At 43.4% G+C, this 25,701-nt stretch overlaps 1 protein-coding gene across 1 annotated transcript in view; it reads right to left on the bottom strand.

The window, feature by feature from the left end:
• Positions 1–25,701, bottom strand: part of TEX11 (testis expressed 11) — a 68,166-nt gene that overhangs the window by 23,378 nt on the left and 19,087 nt on the right. Inside the window, exons 9-18 of the mRNA XM_019536160.1 lie at positions 24,799–24,856; positions 22,311–22,406; positions 20,494–20,575; positions 19,787–19,865; positions 14,083–14,234; positions 11,654–11,739; positions 8,704–8,841; positions 3,292–3,394; positions 1,743–1,867; positions 587–672 (exon numbers count right to left, since the gene is read on the bottom strand). Coding sequence (XP_019391705.1) covers positions 587–672; positions 1,743–1,867; positions 3,292–3,394; positions 8,704–8,841; positions 11,654–11,739; positions 14,083–14,234; positions 19,787–19,865; positions 20,494–20,575; positions 22,311–22,406; positions 24,799–24,856 — 1,005 coding nt within the window. The remainder of the gene's footprint in view (positions 1–586; positions 673–1,742; positions 1,868–3,291; positions 3,395–8,703; positions 8,842–11,653; positions 11,740–14,082; positions 14,235–19,786; positions 19,866–20,493; positions 20,576–22,310; positions 22,407–24,798; positions 24,857–25,701) is intronic.

Raw genomic sequence — 25,701 nt, 5'->3', positions numbered from 1 at the left:
TCCGGATAATTGAAGTCACCCAATCAACAAATCTCACGTCTCAAACTAAATCAGGGCTAAGCTGGCTTAAGTAAACAGAAAAGGAAATATGTTCATCTTATTATTTATTCTACTCTGCTTGAATAATGCATTTCAATGACACATTACTTAGTCATTTAAAGCCCAGGTTCAGGGGCTAAAAATCAGAGAGGCTTCATCATGAACTGGGCCTTTTCACCTGTGGGGATCACGAGCTGCAAGTCAAATGCATTTGTTGCACTTTCATTAATGTTGCTGGTCATTCATCCACATCATCATGAATCCAGAGCAACTGACAGCTTCTGCTTAGGACAGGTCTCAGACAAGCCCAGCTGAAAGTGCCATAGTTCAAAACAGGGCTACAGCTGCAGAATCACGAAGTGGCCAGGACTGTGCAAGCAGACGAGCTGCTGCCTAGCCCTGAGGTGTTGATATTTGGGTAACTGCATACATCTCCCACTCCTTTCTTCACTTTATCAACACACTTTATCATGGACATCCGATGTAACACAGAAATACAGTATGAATCCCCCACCCTTATGGATAGGTTAGTACCTCAAGTACTTACTTTAAAGCTATAAACACCTGCTGGCAGTCTTGTGAGTTCTGAGATAAATACTCCAAAGCTTTTATAGCAGCAGCATGTTGTTCATTCTGAAAACAAGAAGCAGATTTTCTAAAAGCTTTGCTAACCCTTAGACTACCTCCCTCACCAGGAAATGTCAGCTGGGCTGCTGTGGTCTTTACATGGAGGAGAGGCAAAAGGACTCTGCAGCAGAAACACTCAGATGCAAGGAAAAATCCCCTTGTGAAAAGTCCTGAGTCCCACACACAATCACTGCATGGACAGAACAGGATCCACAGTCTGATGAAGCCATCAGTACCTGGAATGCTGTGAACAAAGTCCCAGCAGACAAGCAACAAGAGCCAATAACTGTTCATTTAGAGCATGCACTAGTCAGTCACTACCTATAAACAACCAAAAGAGACAAGAGACTTATCATAGTCTTTCAGTCTTGCCCAGTCCAGTCTGACTTCTTTAAGCACTATGGCTGCTAACAGACACAGAAAAAAAAACCCCAAAAAAGTGCTTTACTTTCAGCTCAGCGTCTCCCCGCACCAAGTGCAGCACATGCCCAGAAGAGGCATCATGTTAGTTTGACCAGGCTCACCCACAGTCTATGTAGCTCACATGCTTCACTGGGGCTTTGGGGTACTTTTATCGAATAGCTGATTGAATCAGCTATTAAATAAAAGTGCCAGAAAGTCCCACTGAAGCATGCAAGGTATATGGTCACTGGGTCAAACTGACGTGCCGCATCTGGAAAGGAGCTGGGTTTTTATTTTTCTATGTCTGTGAGTACCCTATGAGTAGGAAGTTTCCCCTTCTAAATCTAACATCTTCATTAATCAAGATGCAATAGCCCCCCAAAATTAAAAAAATCTGTAGCCAGTAGCTGACACAATTCCTAAGAAAGCACCTGATTACAATTTCTAAATACTAACATCTGTACCTTAAAAAAAATCTTTGTAAGGTTTTTTTTAAATTTTCTTTAGTGGAAAAAACTTCCACTCCATTTTATCTGGTATACTCATGCCCATGCTGTGAGGTCTTCTTTACTGTATCACAGAGCAAAAAGAGACTATAAATAGAACAGGCTGCAACTACTGCACTTATACGCAAATAAAGCATAAAAACTAGGAGAAAGCTATGCTCTAACTACCTCTAATGCAATCTGGGCAGCTAAACTCAAAAGGCTGGTTGCTGTACTTCCATCTGCCAACAGCTTGTCTTCGTGCTGGGCTGGCTCTTCTGCTAGCTTCCCCATTGAAACAATTGCCTCCACCGCTGAAATATACACAAAGAAAAATGGTGAGTAGGATTTCTCACAGAAGCTGAGGTGATGGCTGTACTCTGCTGTTTTAACATTAATATTGTATCAGCTGATTATCATGAGACCACCCAGGAATAGTAGCACAAGGTCTGATAGCTGGGGATGACCAGTCCTTGTAAGTTTGCATGCTGGGGAAGCACACACTGCTTCTGTAAGATTTGCTGCAGAGTTCATTGCTCTGTGGGGCCCTCCTAGAGAGAACCGATGGTCCCCAGACTCTGCCCCTTTTGTCTCTACAGACAACATCCTGATTTTTAACATTTCCTCCAACTATTTCTGTTCTTTTATATTTTGTGTTGAAGTAGTAGAATGACACCCCCACTATCCTGAGTATTGTACTAATATGTAGTAAGAGACTACTAAAGCCTCATGTATTTCACATTCTAAGACAAGTTAAGATGAAACATGGGGGTAACAAACAGACAGCCAGTAAAACAGGGACAGCATCACATGGCTGTGTGGAAGTTGCATGCACAATCTGTAAAACAAAGGATCATTCGTTTCTTAGGTAAAGCTATAAAAATAATAAATGTTAACAGTGACCTGCTGGCACCTGCTTAGCCATTATTGGGGCATAGGCCCAACTGAGAAAAATGGTGCAGGTGTCAACCATGAGAGAGAGAAGAGATGTCAGGAACCAAGCAGGAGGTTGAGCAGGTCAGTTTTGGCTATATTGACACAAAACATCCAAAAGAAGATATTAGAGACAGGACAAGATATCATCAGACAGGAGAAAACAAATCAAAGGCAGAGGGACAAATACATAAATCAAAATCAAGATGGTAGCTCAGTCTACGTGAATGCATGACATCCTCTAAAGTCATCTGCCAGAAGAACTCTTCAGAATAGCAGGAGAGGAAAAAATGAAAATATCAAAATAATTGCCAGAGAGGTACAAAGAGAATCACATAAGACTAGAATAGCTATCAAGAAAAGAGAGAATGATCAATTGTTTCAAAAGTAACGGAGAGATCAAGGAAGACAGAGAGACAACAGAGAAGTCGACATTTGGCCAAACTGAAGTGATCACACTTTGGTAAAAGCCATGTCAATGGAGTAAAGGAAAACAGTCTGGTTGGAGAGGATCGTGGATGAAGCAGGACAGAAGGTCACAGTAAGAGATACAGACAGCATATCCAGGGATGAAGGAAACTGGGAGACAACTGAAGAAGCACGGTAAAACTAATGCCCATTTTCCTCAGTGGGGCATGTGCTCTGATAATGGCTAAGAAGGTGCCAGCAGGTCACTGTTAACATTATTTTTATAGCTTTACCTAAGAAACGAATGATCCTTTGTTCTGAGAGACCAAAGCAGTAAAACTGCAAAATAATCAATTGTTCATATTTACGTAGGACAATTAAACCTGATTATTTCTACCTTTGTCAGCGTTACCCTCCAAGACTGCAATCTTATACACATTGAACTGAGTAAAGATGCTCCTAGGATCACACTTCTCTGCTTCCTTCACTGCCTCTTTAGCCTGTTCACAGAAAAGAATAGCAAGACTTTTCTTCAGTTATGACAAATCACTAACACATTGTAGGAAGGGTGAACTGAACAGAGATAGCACATTCCTAATGATTATACTGTGGTTACTTGTATAGTTCCCCAGCTGAGCTTGGTGCATGGGAAGTTATTTTAACAGTTAACTGCAAGTTTTTAACCATGAAGGTCTTGGTTCTGACTGGAATTTAACTTCAAGCTTCCAGTCACTGAAGCTTGTTATGTGCCTTGCTTGAACAGCATGTTTACAGCACAATTCTGACTGCCATTGCACAATGTTTTAAAGAGCTGTTGTTAAAATGTCTTAGAAATGTGTGAGGTATTAATTTTCAAATTTTCCCAATTCAGCCAAATCAAAACTAGTTATAACTGGAAACTGCCAAGGTAGCTCTTCTAAGTCATGGCTGTGTCCCTGCCAAATGTCCTATTTCCCTCAGATACTCTGGCTAAAAAAGAAGCAGGAAGAAAATATATGTTTTTCTCTTCCCTTCTTCACAAACAGTCAAATGGTTTTTTGCCTGAACTTTCACTTTCAAGCAGGGATCAGATCTTAAACGTGATTGTTGTGGGGAACTCAAAACCAGTTTAAAATGTAAACAACGTAGCAATTTTACTAGTAGTTGGCACTATGCTCTAGCTCTAATAAACTGGCTCTGCACACTGTGTTTAACAAATTTACAGTACAATTTTTAAAACAGCAGTTTTTTTCAATCCAAATTTAGTGGTGCAATTAAGCCTGCATTTCACATATAAAATTCCCACTTGTAGCTCTCCCCAAATCAGAGGCCAGGGATTCCAGTACACTCTTAATTATTTTCCCAGCATCTTAACTCTTTCAGTTTCAATCAATTCTTAGATCTATGGATTTAACTTCACAGGCCACCACTGACCGCACCTCAGAGCACCATCTGCTCCTTCATGATTGGCTCTATTAACCACCAAGAGTTAACAGAGGACAAACAGAACTTCCAGCCCCATCTAGTGGCTTTGTAAAGCAAGTGCCCAAGATGGTGTGTGAAGTTAGAAAAAAATGGGGTTGGTTTTATGACCTGCATATTTGGAGTTTAAAGATTTTTAGGTTTGGATGAAGATACTAGCTGGGAGTCTCCCAAGTCTTGCTAGCTGTTACGCCAAGAGGCACTCATTTCATTTGCTTTTCTTGGTCTTTACAGCGGTCTCTACTATGCAAACTTCAGTTCAATCATTTTGTTATTGAAATCGCTTGTAATTAAGAGGTCTGATGACCGGCTTTACATAAAACAATTTATTCGCAACTAACTCCAAGGTGGCCTTGCTATAACAATAGCTTTTCCACCATATTAGGCTCAATCCTTTTGCTCTTTGAAGCCCCCTTCTACCTGCCCATTCGCATTGCTTCCTGACTGAATGCTGTCAATGATGCAGTCAGGATGTTTAATCTTTCTAACAGTAGCCTCTTTGAAAAAATATTCTATCACAATGCCCTCAATAAATGATCTAACAAATAATAGCCAGGGCAAGTAGCAACTGGGATACTTGTGCTCTTCTATTTTAAATGTGTTTTAGTATCAAAAACACTGTATGATCAAGATATAGCCAACCTCCACTTTTACCACTTTATTTATCTGCTGGATACCTTCTACTTCCTCAATCCTTTGCCTAGCTAGACTGGAAACTATTAATGACAGAAGCCATGCTTTCCTTTTATCAGTATAGCACCCAGCAGCAGCCATGCAAAGGCATGTAAAAGAAAAGTACATTTGTTCCTTGAAGACAGAGTTGAAGTAACTGAATCATGGAAAGTTATATGAAAGTCAGAAAAAGTTAAAAATGGAATTAATCCAAGCAAAAATGCCTAAGGATAATACCCAAATACTGTACTGAGGATCATGGCTGGTAAACAAAGAATGCACCTTCCTCTCACCCACAGCCCGATAACTTCAGAGGACAGTCCCTTAACTCTTCACTGAGCTCTGTCTTGTGCTTCAGCATTTATAATCTGTAGATTTTCACCATACTGTACCATTGTTATGTCATCTAGCCAGAGGAGCATGGTCTGCCTCTTGTTCTGCTGCCCTCTACCAGGCTGAGCACAACCTTTAGCAGGTGATCATCTCCATCTGGCAGATGTCACAAAACAGCCAGAGCTGCTTCTTCATTGTTGTGTCCTCAAATGTCTCTTTTGCACTGATTCTTTGTGATCATCTAATTTCTGACATGTTCCCGCTAGCTGACCACAAACAATAGTACATAAAATTTCACTTCAAAGGTCAGCATCTTCATGTGTGGGTCTCCTTGATGATCCATGCCTTTGCCACGTACAGCAGAAGTGCAAACATGTACAGCTTGAACAGCTGGATTTCTATGCCATGGGAGAGTCTGCTGTCCCTCCAACCAGTATCAGGCCATCTAAGGTACCCTGAACCAGAAATATTGTCCTAACTGCTGTTCCAGCTGATGTGGATTCCCAGGTAAATGGAGTTGTCCATGATGACACCTTGCACCTACCTATTTTAATGCCTGCATAAGTCTCTTCCCTTCTCCTGTAGCAGACAGCTGATTCAGTCCTCCTATGAAGGGCATCCACCTGGTTCTAAAAACCCTTATTCTCTGCATCCAGCAGATCAGCGTTATCAGTGAACTTCAGGTTGTTGACCCCCTAGCTAAGTACCTTTACCCTGAGGCTTTCAGTCATTGTGATTACATTAAGTCAAGACAAGAAATCAATGGATCAAAATTGGTGAGTCATAAGCTTGACTGAGCTAGTGAGCAAAATACTGAGAGAATGGGCTGTTCTACCCCTCACTTTTTTGCTGTTCAGCAATTGATAGGACACAGGAGAATAAGTCCATTGGAAGGAGAGAGGTCTACTACCACAGCTACCACCCACACTGTGTCCTGAGCACTGGGGACCCACCACAACACCACTGGGCCACATCCAGACAGCTCCTGAAGAGATGGACAAGACAAAGAGAACACTGATGACATTGCCAACTGCATCAGCTCTGGCTGAGCCCAGAAAACAACCAGGAAAGTGAAACTTGCATTCCTGCTGTTACCTCCTCCCTCAGGCCTCCTTTTCCTTCCCTACCTTATTTCTTCTATCTCTTCTTTTTTTCCTTCTGCTTAACAAGATATTGATTTAGACAAAACTGCATATTTTGCAATGTAGGGCTGAGCCAATGACCAGCAAGAAAGCAAAGAACAATACCTTAAGCAACCTGACCCTGCTACAAGCTTGTCAAGTTTTAGAATGGCTGATAAGACTTTGCAAAGACTATCCTTCTCCAACAGGGAGGTTTGCAAGTGGGAGTCAGCCCCAGAAACAGAACCTAGGTTTTCTATCCTTGCTGCGTTTCCATGCTCTTCCCCCCTCGTGTTTTTCTTGTTCTGTCTTCCACAAAGCAGGATGAGAGTCCTACAACAGTTCCCATTTCAACCAACTTTCTCATTCCCTAAAAAGGACTGTTTATGACACCTTTAATACCATCTATCAGAAATGCAGATTTCCCTATAAAGAAAAGGGGCAAAGGGGACGATGTTAAAATGAAAGCCTTATAGTATACTTTATTTCAAATGTTTTACTTATTCTTCGCAAGGAAATCTGGTCATCTGGAGGGACTGGATGTATTCAAGTCAGCTGGTCTGGACGATCTCCACCCTAGAGTACTGAGGGAATTGGCTGAGGTCATTGCAGGACCCCTGGCATGGCTTTACGAGCACTGGTGGTGCTCTGGTGTGGTGCCAGAGGACTGGAAGAGGGCCAACATAGTTCCCGTCTTCAAAAAGTGGAAGAAGGAGAACCCAGGAGACTATAGGCCAGTTAGTCTTACCTCGATCCTGGGCAAGCTTTTTGAGAAAATTATTCTGGCGCATATCCACGAGGGGCCAGCAGGGGAGGTCATGCTTAGGGGCAACCGACACAGGTTCATTAGTGGCAGGTCCTGTCAGACCAACCTGGTGGTCTTCTATGACCAGGTCACAAAATCCTTAGACGCAGGTGTAGCAGTGGACGTAGTCTTCCTGGACTTTAGGAAGGCCATCGACACTGTCTCTCACCCCGTTCTCATTAAAAAACTAGGGGACTGTAGCATCTACACCTACACAGTCAAATGGGTCACTAACTGGCTGGAGGGAGCACCTAGAGAGTGGTGGTAGACAGGTCATTTTCGACCTGGAGGGATGTAGGCAGTGAGGTTCCACAGGACTCGGTCCTTGGGCCCGCACTGTTCAACATCTTCATCAGCAACTTGGACAAGGGGGTAAAAAGCACCCTGCTCAAATTTGTTGATGACACTAAGATGTGGGGGGAAGTGGGCACGTTAGAAGGGAGGAATAGGCTGCAATTGGACCTAGACAGGTTACAGGGGTGGGCGGATGAGAACAGGATGGGTTTCAACACTGACAAGTGGGGAGGAAAAACCAACAGCAGACCTACACGCTGGGGAACTCCCTTCTCACCAGTGCAGAGGCAGAAAAGGATCTTGGAGTCATCATCGATGCCAAAATGAACATGGACCGACAGTGTGGGGATGCAGTCAGGAGGGCCAACCACACCTTGTCATGCATCCACAGATGCATCTCGAGCAGGTCCAAGGAGGTGATCCTCCCCCTCTATGTGACACTGGTCAGGCCGCAGCTGAAGTACTGCATCCAGTTCTGGGCACCGCACTTCAGGAGGGATATGGGCAACATGGAGAGGGTCCAAAGGAGGGCCACTCACATGATCAGGGGGGCAGCAAGGCAGACCCTATAAGAAGAGGCTACAGGACCTGAACCTGTTCAGCCTCCACAAGAGAGGGCTGAGGGGGGGATCTAGTGGCCTATTACAAACTAGTCAGGGGGGACCAGCAGGCATTGAGGGAGTCCCTGTTTCCCCAAGCACTCCCAGGAGTGACTAGAAATAATGGTCACAAGCTGGCAGAGGGTAGATTCAGACTAGACATCAGGAGGCACTACTTCACTGTCAGGGCGGCTAGGATCTGGAACCAACTTCCAAGAGAAGTGGTGCTGGCTCCTACCCTGGGGGTCTTTAAGAGGAGGCTAGATGTACACCTTGCTGGGGTCATTTGACCCCAGTACTCTTTCCTGCCATGGCAGGGGGTCAGACTTGATGATCTGCTCAGGTCCCTTCCGACCCTACAAACTATGAAACTCTGAAACTATAATACAAAACTTTATTTTAAAACATTAGCATTGACTGCTGGGGTAATCCTGCACCTCTGGAAATGACTTCGCCCTTTCAGAATTTTTAATCAAGGCCCAATGGCACTGCTATATGAGTGAATGAATAAATGAATGAAGTACCTGCTCAAGTTGTTTCAGATGAAGATAGCAGGAAGCTATGTTCCTCTGCAGCTTAGCCAAATTCTGATCTATCTGCCCAGATGAATAGAAGCTGAGAGAATAGTTGTACCACTGAAGAGCTTCAGGGTAGTTTTTTGCCTAGAAAATTAAAAACAAACAAAAAAGCCCAATGATGTCTAAATTATATTTTCCTAAGCTAAATTACAGACTTCAGAGGGACCAACCAAAATATTCAGATAATCATACGTTAAATATAACCACCATTTCTAATGTAACCTTTTCCACTCAAACAGCACCAAATGATCCAGTAAAAAGATGGGTTCATTTGTAGAGAGTTGACACAAATAGGAAACAGAATCAGTGCCTCAAGAAAGAAATGGTCCCCTTATGATGCACAGCAAGTAATGGAATGGGAGGTAAAGGCAACTTTTGCCCAATAAAGAATTGCCCCTGTATTTCACTAGAAGTGGGTGGCTGTCCAGTGTACTTGAGGCAGCAGGTGGTAACATGCAGTTCTTTTTGGGGTACTGTGTTCATCACAAACATCCTTGTGCAAGAAAATAAATAGTTCTGGCCACTCCAACCAATCCTCAGTTTTTTTGCCATCACAATCTTGACAATACTATGTGCCACAGTAGTAGGGTCATGGAATATGCGTGTGCATAATACACCTTAAAGAACTATAATTTGAATATAGGTAAGTAACAGTTTTTCCTTCTGTACGTGCCTGTTCATCTATATTAAGTAATTCCTAAACAATGCTCCTCAGGCAGTGGGAATTTAGTGTCCTCGTAAATGACTGAATTGTCTTTCCACAGTTTGTTTGAGGCACAGTGTTGAACAAACATATGATCAGGGGATCATTTAGCTGTTCTGAAAATCCCCATAATTGGAACATTCCTCAGGAAGGTCACACAGCTACCTAAGCTCTAATGGAATGAACAACAGTTTTTTTCTTCCTGGAGCTGCTATATTTACCACTATGTTACAGCATTTCGTTACTAAGTAAATCCAATTTGAAATAATTTTGGGTTGAAGCACCTTGTCTTTTCCTCATTTCTTCAGGTTTAAACTGCCAGAGGACAGAGAAGGGAGGGACTGAGCAGATAAGGAACAAAGGCAGAACAGAGTGACTGGGCAAGAAGAATAGAACTAGATGTGGACTCAGGAGGGTAAGAAACCAGGAATGGAGAAGAAAACTAGAACTTAAACCAAGCATGGAGAAGGCCTGCTGAGCAAGCAGACAGGAACTAGAATAAGAAGCCAAGAACTAGACACTGGGTCTAGGTAGACAAGAACAGGACTGGGTCCATGAGCCAAGTGTGAGGAAGAGATGGGACTGGACCAGAATCAGATTGGAGGAGATGGGGAAGAAGGGCTCAAACTCTGGGTAAGAGGCAGAAGAATCTGTGCTTATTAGAATACAGACCCCTCTAGATCCTGAGAGGAACCTAGAGTCTGCAGTCTCACAAGTCAGCTAAATGATCCCCTGATCATATGTTTGTTCAACAGTTTCACAGACCCTACCAACTATGAAACTATGAAGTTTCTGCTTCTGCAAACAGCTGTAAAATCCACTGGCAAGGTAAATGTACCATCGCCCTCATGCTAGTCCACAGAAAAGGATGAAACCTGCTACTGATGTGAGTTACTCTATCACTTCAAGTGGCAGGAACTTGTGTGATGAATCTGAGGATTCCAGTCTTGTTAACAGCCCATCTTATATCATCCTGAAGCTACATGATGGAATTTTTGCATTCTTCAGTTTGTTTTTTTACAAGCCTTGAAAATGACATAAGATGCTATCTTACAAAACGTTTTCATGGTTGCAAAGTCAAGAAACTAAGTTTCCTCATGTAATATGATCAGAGCCATCAATTATATGACTGACTGCTCCTTCTTAATTACACAGATGTATATGCAGTAGGACCCTGCCTCATTCACTGCTCAGAACAGACCTGCTTTGAAATTAATCAGGGTTTACAGGTTGGGTGACTTGTCTGCAGGACCCCTCTGCCTCTTCTGTGTTGAATGGAAGCCAATGTGTTGTAACTTAACCCCCAGTGAAAGAGGGGTTAGCTGCCACAATTTCACTTTCATTCACCACAGAGTAAGTATGGACACATGTGCAGTTCCAGAGAGCAGTTGACAAGCTGACAATCCTTGGTTATTTCATGATAACTCTCTGGGCTGCACGGGCATTATTAAAAAATCCATTTTCACCTGTCCCTGTAATGTTCTGTTTCTAAAAGTGGGGTTTAAAGAATTATGAGCCCTTTAACATTCACTTAAACTCAGGGACACAAACAAAACTTCTACCTTCTTGCACAAAAATGAATGCACCTGTCAGAAGTATCATCTGGGAAGCTGAGGCACTGAGCAAAAAAGGCAGCAGATGCCCAGGCTGCTAAAGGAAAAATATTTCTCTGCATAGCCTATAATTAATCAAAGGAATTCAATGCCACAAAAAATCACTAAGTCCAAGAGTTTTTTACAATTCAAAAAAAGAATTGGATATTTATATGACTAATGCAAACATCCACCATTACCTTACATAAGCTAAAGGAAAAAAATCCTCATTAGTCCGTCACCAACTGATAGGGGTTAGGAAAGTGACTATCCACAGGCAGATTATTTGATAAGTGAATTATTTATTATAAGGTTCCTATACCCTCTTCTGAATCATCAGGTAGTGATGGACTTATCAGCTAAATTTCACAGGACAATAATACTCCTGAGCAAAATTCCTAAAACAAGACCCCACTCCGGTTGCTAAATGTGATGTAAAAGAGTAAGCTGCTACCTAGAAATAAAGCAAACTCCAGTTGGAGCAGAAAATTTAGGATTATTTATCTCCAACCAGGAACAGACACAACACACAAGAAACAAGCCAAGAAAAGTAACCCACTTGTCTTTAAGAAAAGAACAAAGTTCCCATCTAGACCCAAACCTCATAGTTCTTGGCAGCTCTGTCCCACAGAATGATGTGCAGCTGGTTCAGTGTTTCAGCTGACAGTTGTTTTCCTGTGTAGTGACCTGAAAAGAGCGAGAGACACCTTAGAATTATCTGAGGACGACAGCCCATGCTGACAGCTAGACTCACAAACAATGTGGGCAAACATGTAGCAAGAGCTCCAGCCAAGGAGGTAGTGACTTGTAGCTCTGCCATCTCTGAGAGCAGTGGTCTCCAAAGTGGGATGCACGCACCCCAGGGAGTGCACAAGACGATCCACTGGGGTGCGGGAAGAAAATATTAGAACTTCTATTTCTATAAATATACATATATTGGGGGTGCATGCTCAACATTTTTTTTTTTTTTACTGATAGGGGGTGTGTGCTCAAAAATTTTTTACTGATAGGGGTGCACAATCAAAAAAGTTTGGAGACCACTGTCCTAGAGCATGGGTGGGCAAAATATGGCCTGCAGGCCAGATTTATCCCAGGAGGCCCTTCTATCCAGCCCATGGGGACCCTCAAAAAAACTACTACCAGCCCCTCTGAAAGCTGACAGGAAGTGGGCTTTCAGAGGTCATGCACCATCAGACCAGATGGGCTCTGTGCTTTCACCTCCATGGGCTTCCAGCATTCCAGCTGGGACCCCCATGGGGATGCACTGAGCGTGATGGCGTGTGAATGGACAGCTGGTGAGTGGGGAGGGGAGCTCCTGCCTGCAGGAGGGAGCGGGCGCGTGTCAGGTGTGTAGGTGGATGTGGGGATGTGTGTGGGACCAGACCGGGTTGGCTCCATGCCTCTACATGGGGATGCCAGCACTCTAGCAGGGAGCCATATGAGGTAGCCTGGAGCTCACCTGGCCAAATGGCACACAGCTCCCCGTAGCACCCAGTCTGTACACCATCAGGCCAGGCAGGCTCTGTGCCTCCAAATGTGGCTCCCTGCTGGAGTCCTGAAAGCCCCACATGGAGGTATGGGGTGAAAACAGCCCAATGGCATGCAGCTCCCACCTGCAGTGCTGGGAACACCACATGCTGGCATGCAGCCAGCCTGGTCTGGTTTGAAGGTGCGCACTAGTCGGCCAGGTGGGCTCCATGCTGCCATGTGTAGTTGCTGGGACTCAGCCAGAGCCACATGCCACCAGCAGGCTTTGCCTGGCACAGGCCATGAGCACCCCAAGGGCCCGCTGCCTGCTGTTCCTCCTGCTGCCGCCAGAAGCAGCTGTGCTTCATGGGGGGCAGAGGCCCACACACAACCCCACACCCACTTACACCCATAAACCATCCCCCCACAAATCCCACACACACAAATACCCCACACTCCCATAAACCCCCCCACACAATATATAAGACTTTATTTTGAGCTATTAAGAGACTTTATTTTGAGCTATAATGCAATCACCTCTATAAACTATGCAAACACATATAAATCAGGATATATATATATATTCTAATAAAATTAAATTATGCTATAGTGGATGTTTGATTTTTAGTATATGATCTTTTGGGGGTTTCAAGATGGCAAACACTTTTGGAGCACTTTTGGGGGCAAGGGAGGGAACGTCTAGTGGCAAAGGTCAGAGATTAGGGGTGGGACTTCCAGTCCCAAGATGGCAATCAGGGGGCAGGGAACCTGTCAAGGGGCGGGGCTACCCTTGTGGCCCTGACAGCTCACCAAAACTCGCTAAGTGGCCCTCCAGCCAAAATAACTGCCCACCCCTGTTTCAGAGGAAAAACACAGCATCTCGCACACACGTATTACCAGTTTTTAACTTAAAACCCCAAATTAAGCTCCTAACATTGTAGTTAGGCCTCTAAATAAAAAGTGACTTCCTTCTCTACAGTGGTGAGCAGTCAAAGAGAATAATGGGAGATACAGATGCTAAGTACATGTATTCAGGTTCATTATGGTGTCTAACAAGGATTTGCACTCAATGCATTTTAACAAATAAAGGACTAGTCTGTGACACATGCCTCCACACTGCACAGAAATGTCAGTATGTCCTTTCTCTCTTACTAGTCATCCTCACTACAGATGGACTTAACAACTGCACTGATATCAATAGCTTCAAGTTGCAGTGTTTTAACTAACTTGTGTCACAGCAGGATTGTGGAAACAACAGTCAGCTTGTAACTGTGCTGCTCACTACCTAGCAGCAGTGTCCCCCGCCCTTTTAAACCAGCTAAAATGTATGTTTGCCCCCAGCCTAAATCATGGAGAAGGGCCTGTGCTAGAAATAAATCTAGTCCTGTTATTGTTGCTATTCTTTACAAGTCAGAGACAGCCTGCGAGAGAGAAAGTAAGAGAAACAGGGAATAAAGGATGGAGGAAAGTAGGGGGTAATGAGAGGGAAGAGAGAGATTCAATATTTAAGCCAGTTCATCCCTGTCTTCAGCAAATGACAGCAGGCAGTGGACAGACACAAACCAGTAATGAGGTCTTCGATCTTTTGCTTGGCAAGTGGCTCCCTCATTCTTTGCAACAGGAACTCGATGTGGAGCAGGATGACCTTTTCAAGGTCAGGCGAGGATTCGAATCGCCCAGCAACGGACTTCAGAAAATCAAAACCCACCAACTCCCTGTTCACAAAGATGCATTTATGAAAGAGCTATTAGCTTTCTCCTCTGGGAACTAACATATACACCCACAGAATACATTTCTCACTCAGATTACTTCTCACAAAAAAGAATCCAGATATCCTAACTCAATTGTTCTCCAGTTCTTTAATTCTGTGGAGCAACTAATTAGAGAAAGATACCCTTCCTACGTCAAGTATCCCATGCCACCTGCCTGACTGAAAATACTCCCTTTTGAAGATGACAAGGAAAGAGACCACACACCCCACATGTTCCACAGATCAGTGTGAGAACTGGCTCTTTAACCAGTAACCATTCATTTGGCCCCAGGATAAATCTGTTGTGTTAAACCATGAACACATACATTTAAAAAATATTCAAAGACTAATTAAAGCCCACAAAATAATGAAAGCTAGAAGTAAAGTTAAAACACTGTTCTGAATAGCTTTATATATTCACAACCAGAAACAAAAAGTGAAAATAGAGGAAACGGGGCTTCCTGACTTGCAGCCATTTCTTATCATCCAGACACTTACATTTTTTGTTTCCAAAGCTGTATGCAGCAAGATCAGTATTTCAAAACCTTCAGTTTTTTATTTAGACCATTGGGAATCTTATTTGCAACTCTGCTATCACATGTGGACTCAGAGTTTAGCCCTGTGCTCAGTACATCATCGGAAGGAACTAGAAGCACTATGTGGTAATGTACTCAAACCCTGAAAGAAGGGAGCAGTTTGCAACACCCGCATAAGAATCATGCCTGTTGTCACAGGGCCCATTAAGGCAAATGCCAAAAGATATAGCCTTGCAGACTAAGTGCTAATCCCTAGTGAGGCCCTTAATAGAGTGGCTAGACAGTGACCAACTGCTCAGGTCCACAAGTTAATACTGAACTGGTTACAACATAGAGTTGGAGGCTGCTGAGTAATTCCAGCCAAGGACTTTGTTTTGATCCTGGCTGACAACCAAACCTGGGCAAGCTGCTTTGTGCCCCACCTGCTCAGCTATCAATTGCAACAACGCAGCAACAAGAGCCAACAAGACAACGTCATTGGTGCATCTGAGATCTCAAAGCAGAACAGTGTTTGACGTAACATCACCAACACCCACGTCTCTTAGCACAGGTGTGGCCAACCCAAGGCATGCGTGTGTGGTACATGGCAGATCAGGAAGGGGATGGGCAGCATAGCTACAGATCAGGCAGGAAGCAAGGAGAGCAGCAGACTGGGCAGGGGACACAGGGCAGGAAGCAGAACAGCAGATTGGGCATGGGAAGGAGACTGAAGTAGCACTCTGGGAGGAATTTGTGACGCATCTGCTGAAAAGGCCAACCCCCAACGTTGTAGCTTATCCTTCAATCAGTCTCAATATTAAACAGTGACACTGGTGAGATACAGCCTTGCTGAACTCCTGTGGAAATAGAATCATGCCTTGTATCGACTACCTCAAACAGACCTTTTCTATCAACAGCATCATCTTTCCAGGGACACTGTCACCGCATCATATTCCACAAGCTCTCCCTATACCACTGATTCTCAACCAGGGTGCCAGGTACCCTGAAGTGTTACCAGATACTTGAAGGGTGTCATGGGGTATGAGATAAACAGATAAGCCAGACTCAGACTTGCCTATGCCTGGATGATCCCCCACCCCTACTGCCCACCGGCCTGAGTAAGGAGGTAAGCACTGCAATGTATAAATTCTTTTTTGAAATTGGGTGCCACTCAATTCACAGAAGTTATGGAAGTGTGCCTTGAGTCCAAAAAAGGTTGAGAACCACTATTCTATACACTGAATCAAAGATCTGAAAAAGGTCTATAAAAAGTGTTGTGGGTTGCTTATATAAAATTCAGCCAGCTACTCAGATAACTGCACCCTGTCATGCACCTACAGATGCATTGCAAGCAGGTCCATGGAGGTGACCCTTCCCCTCTGTGCGGCACTGGTCAGGCCGCAGTAAGAGTATTGCGTCCAGTTCTGGGCACCGCACTTCAAGAGGGATGTGGCTAGCATCAAGAGGGTCCAGAGGAGGGCCACTCACATGCAGTTTGTGTAGTAATGTTGTAGAAGTGCATTTCACTGTGACTTAAATATAAATGTCATACTGACTTCTGTTCTCCTAGCCAACATTTGTAGCCCAGTATCTCAGATAAAGTAGGGATTTCAGTTTTGTTTTGAATTGAGACAGGCTTTACCATGCAGCAGGAAAGAAGAACATAGCAGAAAATGATGGATTTCTCAATACTGTGAACCTTCACAGACAGGTTAAGAAATGTAAAATTGAATGAAGCTATCAGGCCGTTATCCTCATGTGCTGAAGGCCAAGTTTCATGTTTGTTTGGAGTAGTTGCTTCAACAGGTTACAGGAGTGGGTGGATGACAATAGAATGGGATTCAACACAGACAAGTGCAAGGTGATGCACCTGGGGAGGAACAACCGGCACCATACCTACAAGTTTGGGAACTCCCTTCTCGTCAGTACAGAGGCAGAAAAGGATCCTGGAGTCGTCATTGATTCCAAGATGAACATGAGCCGGCAGTGTGGGGATGCAGTCAGGAAGGCCAACCGCACCTTGTCATACATCCACAGATGCATCTGAAATAGGTCGAAGGAGGTGATACTCCCCCCTCTATGTGGCACTGGTCAGGCTGCGGCTAGAGTACTGTGTCCAGTTCTGGGCGCCGCACTTCAAGAGGGATGTGGACAACACGGAGAGGGTCCAGAGGAGGGCCACTCGCATGATCAGGGGGCAGCAAGGCAGACCCTATGAGAAGAGGCTACAGGACCTGAACCTGTTCAGCCTCCACAAGAGAAGGCCGAGGGGGGATCTTGTGGCCTGTTATAAACTAGTCAGGGGGGATCAGCAGGCACTGGGGAAGTCCCTGTTCCCCCATGCACTACCAGGAGTGACCAGGAATAACGGTCACAAGCTGGCAGAGGGTAGATTTAGGCTAGATATCAGGAGGCGCGACTTCATTGTGAGGGTGGCTAGGATCTGGAACCAACTTCCAAGAGAAGTGGTGCTGGCTCCTACCCTGGGGGTCTTTAAGTGGAGGTTAGATGTACTTGCTGGGGTCATTTGACCCCAGTACTCCTTCCTGCCATGGCAGGGGGTCGGACTTGATGATCTGCTCAGGTCCCTTCCGACCCTAGAAACTATGAAACATGGTTAAAGGGCAGTTGGTCAGGCCCTACAAAGAAAGGCTAAAGGGCCTGAATCTATTCAGCCTCGACAAGAGAAGGCTGAGAGGGGATCTGGTGGCCGTTTACAAACTCACCAAGAGGGAACCAGTGGGAATTGGGGGAGGCTCTGTTCCCCCAGGCACCACCCAGGGTTATTAGGAATAATGGCCACAAATTGTTAGAGAAAAGGTTCAGGTTGGACATCAGGAGGCGTTACTTTACGGTTACGGCTGCCAGGCTCTGAAATGGACTCCCAACGGAGGTGGTACTCTCTCCTAGCTTGGGGGTCTTCAAGAGGAGGCTGGATAGATATTTAGCTAGGGTATTATGACCCCAGCAGTCATTCCTGGCTGGGACAGGGGGTCGGACCTGATGATCTGTTTAGGTCCCTTTCAACCCTAAGCACTATGAACTAAGTGTATCAAGATAAAGATCCAGCTGACAGCAGGAGAGGGTCTAAAGCTGTACACAGTATCTTGGCTATTGTCATGGAATGCATCACAGATTCAGGATATGAATCTAGAAGTGATACCACGTGCACTCGAATACAAGACAGCCCTGGATATAGGACGGCCCCCAATAATTAGATTCTATATATGGAAAATGTATAAATTTGTTATAATTTCCAGGTATAGAATCTAAGTACTGGAGGATTGTCTTGAATCCCCTCTCCCACTGCTAAAGCAGGGAAAGCAGTGGCTGAGAGTGGGAGAGAAGTATGTGTGTGGGGGGGGTCAGGTGGCCCCTTTGCCCTCTGCCCCACCCACTTTTCCCCCTGCAGCCTTTCTGCCCCCACCAGCCACCTGTACCCCCCACCCCCAGCTCCGCAGTCTCTGCCTCTTCCCCCCCTGCTCCCCTCATTCTGCCCTTTGTCCCCCTGCTCTCTGCAGTTTCTGCCTCTTCCCTTCTCCCTGCTCCCCTTTCTCATCAGACTCAGGCTGTGTCTGGGAGCACTGCACGTGGAAGCACAGCCCTTGTCCTGCTATGCAGCAGTGTTGTGTTGGCAATGCTACTTCATCCTGGGAAAGACCCCAGCCCAAGCTGGAGACAAGAAGCTGCAGAAGGTAAACGGAGTGAGGACAGGAGGCTGCTGTGGATCCAACCTGGGCTCAGGGCCAGACTCAGATCCACAGTAGCTGCCTGCTCTCCCCTCTGCTTTGTAGATGAATATAAGACAATGGACTTTTTTCCCTACTCTAATTGTGAGGGTTGTCTTATATTTGAGTAAAAATTAAAATGTCCTCAAGCTGACACAGCTCAGAGAACAGTATAAAGAGATTGGAAGAACTGCCCCAAAAAGCCTTTGTTAGTCCATCTTAGCTTTTTTGCTGTCTGCCAGAGGTCTACCTCTGGCCCTGCTTTTTCAGGCATGCTTTCAATGAACAGCTGGGAAAACAAGCGAAACAAATGCCAGACATAACCTTCAAACATAAGCTTCAAGTTTCATAATTTGAACACAATAAAATATCACCCTACTCTTCTGAGCCACCAATACACCCCATCAGTGTCTGAAGACATGTGCCAGATGAGCAACAAAGGCAAGTTATTGTAAACCAAAATATCCCGCAGTCCATTGCACAATAGTGCTGCCAAATCTGAGAAGTAGGCAGACTTGACAAGAGAAATTTGTAAAGAAAATTTAAAGCAGGCCCTAAACAAGAGTATCACATCACCTGAAAAAGCCCCCATCATTACAGGGGCTTGGATTGCTCGCTCTTTCTGAGCAGCGGTTGGACAACTTGGAGGGAAACTGGTAGGCAGCCAGTCAGTCTCATAATTCAAATCCTGCTGACACCCACCAGCACAAGCTACAGCTAAATGGAGAGAATCATATTCATGCCAACAGAAAACAAGACATACCATGTCTCCCTCCCAGGACGCTCCATGGCATGGCATGCTCTTGACATGCACGGCCCTAACCCACCTATGCTGGGAAGTAGGGTGGCTGGCTGGTACAGGAGATGGCACACCCTGCTCTACCAGTTTCCATTAGCAAAAAGTTCTCTTGCCTGTGAAAAACTCTCCAGTGGCTTTGTCTGGCAGTTAGTGCACAGTGCAAAGAGACTTTAACAAACCAGAGAATACCACCCATCTCTCCTCTCTCTATATACATAAAATATTTTAAAGTTTTTTAAAAAAAGCTAAAAATCACAGTGAATAACCTCTCCATCTCTAAAAGGAGATGTGGTTCTAAAGACTTGTAAATTGCAAGTTTTTCATAAACTAGCCTTAATGCTTTATATTGTTTGAAAATTTCAGTCATGGCACCTCTTTACTTGTTCACTGTTATTTGATGGTAAACATTATTTCAAATAGCATGTTATTTCAATGTGTTTTCCCTCTGATACAGGGGATAAGAAGGTTCCGCTACCTGTTGTGTTCTAGCAGCATCTTAGCAGTGTTCAAGCAGAAATCTAAAGATACCTCGTGATGTATAATTTCAGCAACAGCTAGAAAGAGGGAACAGTAAAGATTACTGACACATCAAGGAAAATGAACTGCTCACTCATGTCCCTTGCCTTCTCATTCTTCATGTTTTCACTTTTGTTTCTAATTTGGTACTAAATGAAGAGTTTCAAGCTGACAGCTCTGGGACATAAATCCTCAGTCTACTCAGAACGAGAGCAGAACAGGCAGCAATAGTGTAAGCTTCCTCTTTATGTTTCTCCCTGAAACTGTGCCTCATCCTTTACCAGGAAGGACTATTTCAGTAACTGACACCAGGTTCACTCTTCACTGCTTACACTGCTGCATCTGTCCTATCTCTTAGTTCTCACAAGCTCTAGGGTTTGTCCTCCCTGGAGAAACGCGTTTACACTCTCAATCGACTACAAAATACGTTTTTCTTCCAACTCAAAATTTCATTGCAGCAATGTTCCCATGATGCTATAGTAATATCGAACAGATTTCCACATCACACATACCCTAAAACCAAACTGTGACATTTGGCAAATTAAGTCCCTTTCACCTGAAGTAGACTGTGCGGTGATTTTGCTCCTGCCCTAACAACATTTAGCTTTGTTTCTTGGGCATGGAATATTACAATCCTGTTCTGAATCAAACACAGAACTGTGATACCTGTACTGAGGTCTTCATCAGCTGCTCCACTTTTCAGAAGGATTTGAATTTTCAAGAAAAACCCAGCTGGATGCAAATTCTCCTGCACTTTAAGAAACAAAAGCATTATTTTGGACAGCCAAATTGTTTATGAACTCAAAGAACAATTTTAGCTAGATCCTATTAGAGTCCTCGCAACATATAGTACTGTCCAGTCTAAGCTTAAGTTTCTGAAGTGATAGGGCCATAAATAATAAGTGTAACCTTTCCTCCTAGAAGGTGATAATTACTCATGACAAACTGGATGTCTATATTTTTATTCTGTTTCTTAATTTTATGCTACCAAAAAGATTCTGAGGACAACTCAAAATCAAAACACAAATCTGATGTAGCTGGATCCACTCAAACATCTTCAAGCACTTCCAAACAGCAGCAGAGAGGGCCTGAAAGTCTGCAGTGAAGCCAAACTAGCTTGTCCCCGCCTGTGCTTTAAGTCAGGTCTTCTGATGCTCAGTCCTGTGCCTTTTTCCACTATGTCAAGCTCCCTCCAACCAATTAGTAATTCTGACTCTAACATGCTTACAGAACCAGACAGCTCAAACAACAATGACAGAATGGGCATGAAATGACTTTGGAACACTGGAGAGAATTATTATTTTCACAAGAGTTGCAAAATGCCACAGCTTCACTAGTACTCAGAGCTGCCATAATTCATAAGCCCGGTGAAATATTTTGTGAAAATAGTAAACGTGACTAAATCCGAAATACTCAGTGATGATGTTGGGATTTTGGTGCCATGCAATTTTAATCATAATGAAGGAATTACAGAAATTCCCTTAACACTGTAATGCACAGAAACAGTGAAAACAGTATCCTACAGTCCTGTGCAATTCAGAAGCCAACATAAAATTTCCTTCATAGTTTTCCACATCATTGATAATACACTCAGAAAAGGATGGACAGGGGCACTAGTCAGAATGGCAGATTCAAATCCATGCTCCTCCACAGATTTCCTGAAGTAAGTCACTTAGTCTTTTTCTGTGCCTCTGTAAGATGAAGATGAAGAGTACTTCCCTTCCTCACTAAAGTGTTGTAAGGGAGGGAAGACTGTACGGAAGACTGAAAAGCACTCAGTACTATGGTAATAAGTACCATATGAAAACCTAAATAGAGCACTCACCACCTTGATCTTTCCAGAATATTCGCTCACAACAAACTTGGATTTCAGATTTTGGTTACAATCAAAAGCACTTTAAACTTATAAATCCTTTTTTAAGCAAAAGATAATGAAAATGATGGTTTAATGGTAAATGATAGTTAACCAAAGACAAATGCTACCATGATTTAATTTGTACCAGTTAATCTGATGGGACAGAAGCATGAAATTAACTGACAAAGAGAATTTCTACAAGTCCAATGTTTTATTGTTTTCCAGTCTGGCATCTGAAAAGCCAGGTTTCCAAATCTCACATGAACCGCTACTGAAGTCCACTTAACACATGCAGCTTTCTTGGGTATATGCCAGAAAAATGCCAGCCCCATCATCATCAACAGGAGTCCATTACAGATGGAAATACACAGCAGGAACAGATGCATAACTTGTAAACTCAGCAGTGCTGCTTTATAGCAAGAGCCACCAGCACAATATGAGCTTGTGAATATGGCAACTGATGTAAAGAAAATACAGCTATTACTCAATGTCAAAGCTACCTCTGATGCAACTCCCCCGATTTCAACTGAGACACTCTAGTGATTAATTTATCACATTCCATTATTAGGCAAACAGACCAGAAAGAGGTTAGCTATTGTGTGGATTAGACATTACAGGAAGTTACGACCTTGTTAGCCAAGCTTATAGCCTGCAGAGCCTTGTCTTGATACACCTTGCAATCCCATTCCAAGTAGACAGTGGCTAATAAACGCAGCACTTTAGCCTAGAAAAAAGGACAAAATGTATATTTAAGCAGAATAACCATGAATGGCACCTGAATACTGCACAAAGGGCTGAAAAATGAGAAGCTGGAACATAAATGTTTGGACAAGAAGTTCTATAGGCCAAAGGCCTGCCCTTTTACTAATTGGCTGTATAACGTGTTGTTCCTTGATTGAGGATGATAAGGACTACATAAATAATTGCATCCATGTATTTTCCCAGGCTGTCTTGACAAGGGATGCTGGTGGCTAAGTCTGACCTACACTTGACCTTTTTCCTAGTGAAGATTCAGAGAACCTTTAGCTCAATTTACTTGGTCAAGTTCTGTGTTGATCTGCCCTAAGGAAAAGGCTGAATTTAGGTCAGGATCTGCTAATACATATTCACAATATCTGACTTTCCATGACCACTTTTCCCAGTAAACACAAAGCTTCTTGGTGTCATAGAAAAAGGCTAACGGCCAAATGGCAAAAAAATTAGTACATCATTGAATCTGACCTCCTGTATACCAAGTACCATTAAGTTTCATGCAGCTCCTCCTATAGTGAGCCCAATCCCTCTAGTTATTTAAACCAATTCAATCCTCAGAAAAAAAAAATTCTGTGCATGACAGGCAGAGAAGAGGAGAACTGGGTACGTGTTTACACGTGCTGATTTAAGGCATATTAGCCATTTTTAAGGCTCATTAAGGGCACAGGTCTAAACATGCACACCCTTAAGGCACCTTAAAATCACAATTTTAGGCTATTCACACCTAAATTTGATACCTGCAAAAGCAGGTATCAAATTTAAGCACAAATAGCTAAAGCACCTTAATGTACATGGAGCTGCACTAAGGCACATTAATGCTCTGTATGTCAAATGACTTGGGATTAACTTTAGTTCCAAGTCAGTCCACACACCTCATTAATATGCCTTAGTGTGTGCAGGTATAGATGCATGTCTAAATCGCCTTGATGTGCATTAGACAAATGCATATTAAGTTTAGGTGCACATAAAAGCATGTGTAGACATGTCCTGGGTGAAATATACCCAGATAATCCTAGCCAGCAAATCAAGCCTTTATATTTCGGAAGAACTGGGAAAATGCAAAAGTCTCCATGTATGGGACCTGCAGGGAACTTCAACCCTGGCCCCAAATCTGGTTATCAGAATGATGCTGAACACCTGAGCAAGATACACCAGGTAGGCATCTGAAAAAAACAATACACCCTGGAGCATCAGTCCATCCCATCCAATATTCTAATCTCCTATGTGGCTGACCTCACTCCCCACTACACACATACATACACACACACGCACGTGCACACACTGAATTTTGCCAACTGGGCAACAAGGGAGATAATTCTTCCTGACCCCTGCATACAAGTAGTTAAAACCCTGAGCATAATATGTAGTTATAATCATTGCCTTTATGCCAAGCCTCAAATCTTAAGTATGTTGATGGAAATACAGGAAACCCTGCTCTCCGCAAGGCCCATGACTCACAGATTCCAGAGCCAAATGGACAACCATGGCTATGCATCCCCAGTTCTCACATAAAAAGGCCTTAATGTTTGTCCCAGAAATTAAATTAAAGCATCTCATGTAGAAATGCATCTGCTTTTATCTTACAAACTGTAAGCAGCGATAGTTCACCATCTTCCCTGGTATCCAGTTTTAGAGCTACCCTCATTTCTGGGAAACACGTTCTGATATTACACTTGAATTTGCTGCACTTTATCTTCCCACCACTGACATTTGTTATGCTTTTGTCAGCAATTTTGTCAGCAAGGCTGAAAAGTCCTCCTCTATCATCCCTTTCCATACGCAGTTCCAATACACAATACAGGTCATCAAGTAACCTCCCAAATGTCTCTCCAATAACAAAAATAAGTTGAACTTTAAGCTTTATCCTATAAAGGCTTGCTTTCTAGGACAGGGTCCATTTTTATGGCTCTCCTTTGATGTCCCCATTATTTCCAGATTCTTCCTGAAGTGTGGATACCACAGCTGGACACAGTACTCTAATAGCAGTCATACAAGTGCTCTGGGTTCTGCTGTAATTCTTCTCCAAAGATGCTAGCTGGTATAGAGTGTCAATGTACTAACATTTTATCTGTATAAAAACCTGAATGCAAATACGATTAAGGCTGTAATTTCAATTTCTGCTCTCTCTGACTGCACCTGGGATCTGATGAAGTATCAATTGAAAGATGCTTCAATACTGCAGACTAGCTATCAGGAACTTTTGAAAATCATGACTGAGATCCTCTGGTGCAGTTGTGCATGCTCCAGACAGGCTTTGTGGAGACAATGTGTGCTACACAGTAAGGTTAAAATGATGACAGTATTTACATCTTCCTACTGATACGTTAGTAGTTCAGAAGCTTCTAACTATATATATGTCTCACCTGCATTTTTTGCCCAGTGGAGTATCTCTTATCCATCTTCCCAATTTCATAGCTCTGGCTACCATTGATAAAGGAAAACTAGAATCAGAAAAAATCAGGCAGCAATGGGGCTAGATGATATGGTTCCATATCTCTGACACCCCTAATATATTACAGACATACAAAAAAATTACCATGACTAAGAAAGAGTGGGCCTTTACTGCAGGTCAGCTGTACTCCAGTAACTGCCCACTTGCATGATCTTGCCTGGCAGCACTTGGAAACTAACTCATGGTAGCCTACTGACTTAATGAAAGAGGAGGAAGCTATCATGGTTTTTGCTTTTACATACCATACAGTAAGAATGTGCACAAGGGCATCTACTACAGACTAGGCATTTTGCGGTAAAGCCCTGTGACTTAAATCAGTCTTTGTGGACCTTTATACTCCAATTTTAGTTAAGTTCCAAATATTGCCTGAACCGCTCCCCACTTTTAAGGTAGGTAAAGACAGCCATTCTGACATGACAGATGAAAAAACTAAGACACAGAGGATCAAGTAATATTGGCCAAGATTACAGTTAAGTCAGCAGCAGAGCCAGAAACAGAACCTAGAATACTTGATTCCCAGTATTTTCCAAAAATCCTAAACACAGCACAGAAGGGCTTGGAGATTAACACCAGAGAAGTAAAGCTCCATTCAAGTGGTACATGAATGGTACAAAGAGAGAACTAGGGATTTAAAAACAAAAACAGTCCTGCTGGGAATCTGTTTCCAGATCTGATAGTATTCTCATTATGAGATAACTTTATCCCCACTAGAGGGTGCCAAATCGTTCTATCCAGAAAATGTTAGTATTTTGTGGAAGACTGATTTCATACTCAGATTTTCTCAGGGGCATTTTTCTGCACTATAGTGCCCCTT

The sequence above is a fragment of the Crocodylus porosus genome, unplaced genomic scaffold (genome assembly GCF_001723895.1).
Source record: "Crocodylus porosus isolate Cpor-Errol unplaced genomic scaffold, CroPor_comp1, whole genome shotgun sequence".
Taxonomy (NCBI): Eukaryota; Metazoa; Chordata; order Crocodylia; family Crocodylidae; genus Crocodylus; species Crocodylus porosus.
Note: the sequence above shows the minus strand (reverse complement) of the source record. Positions and strands in the feature narration are given on the sequence as shown.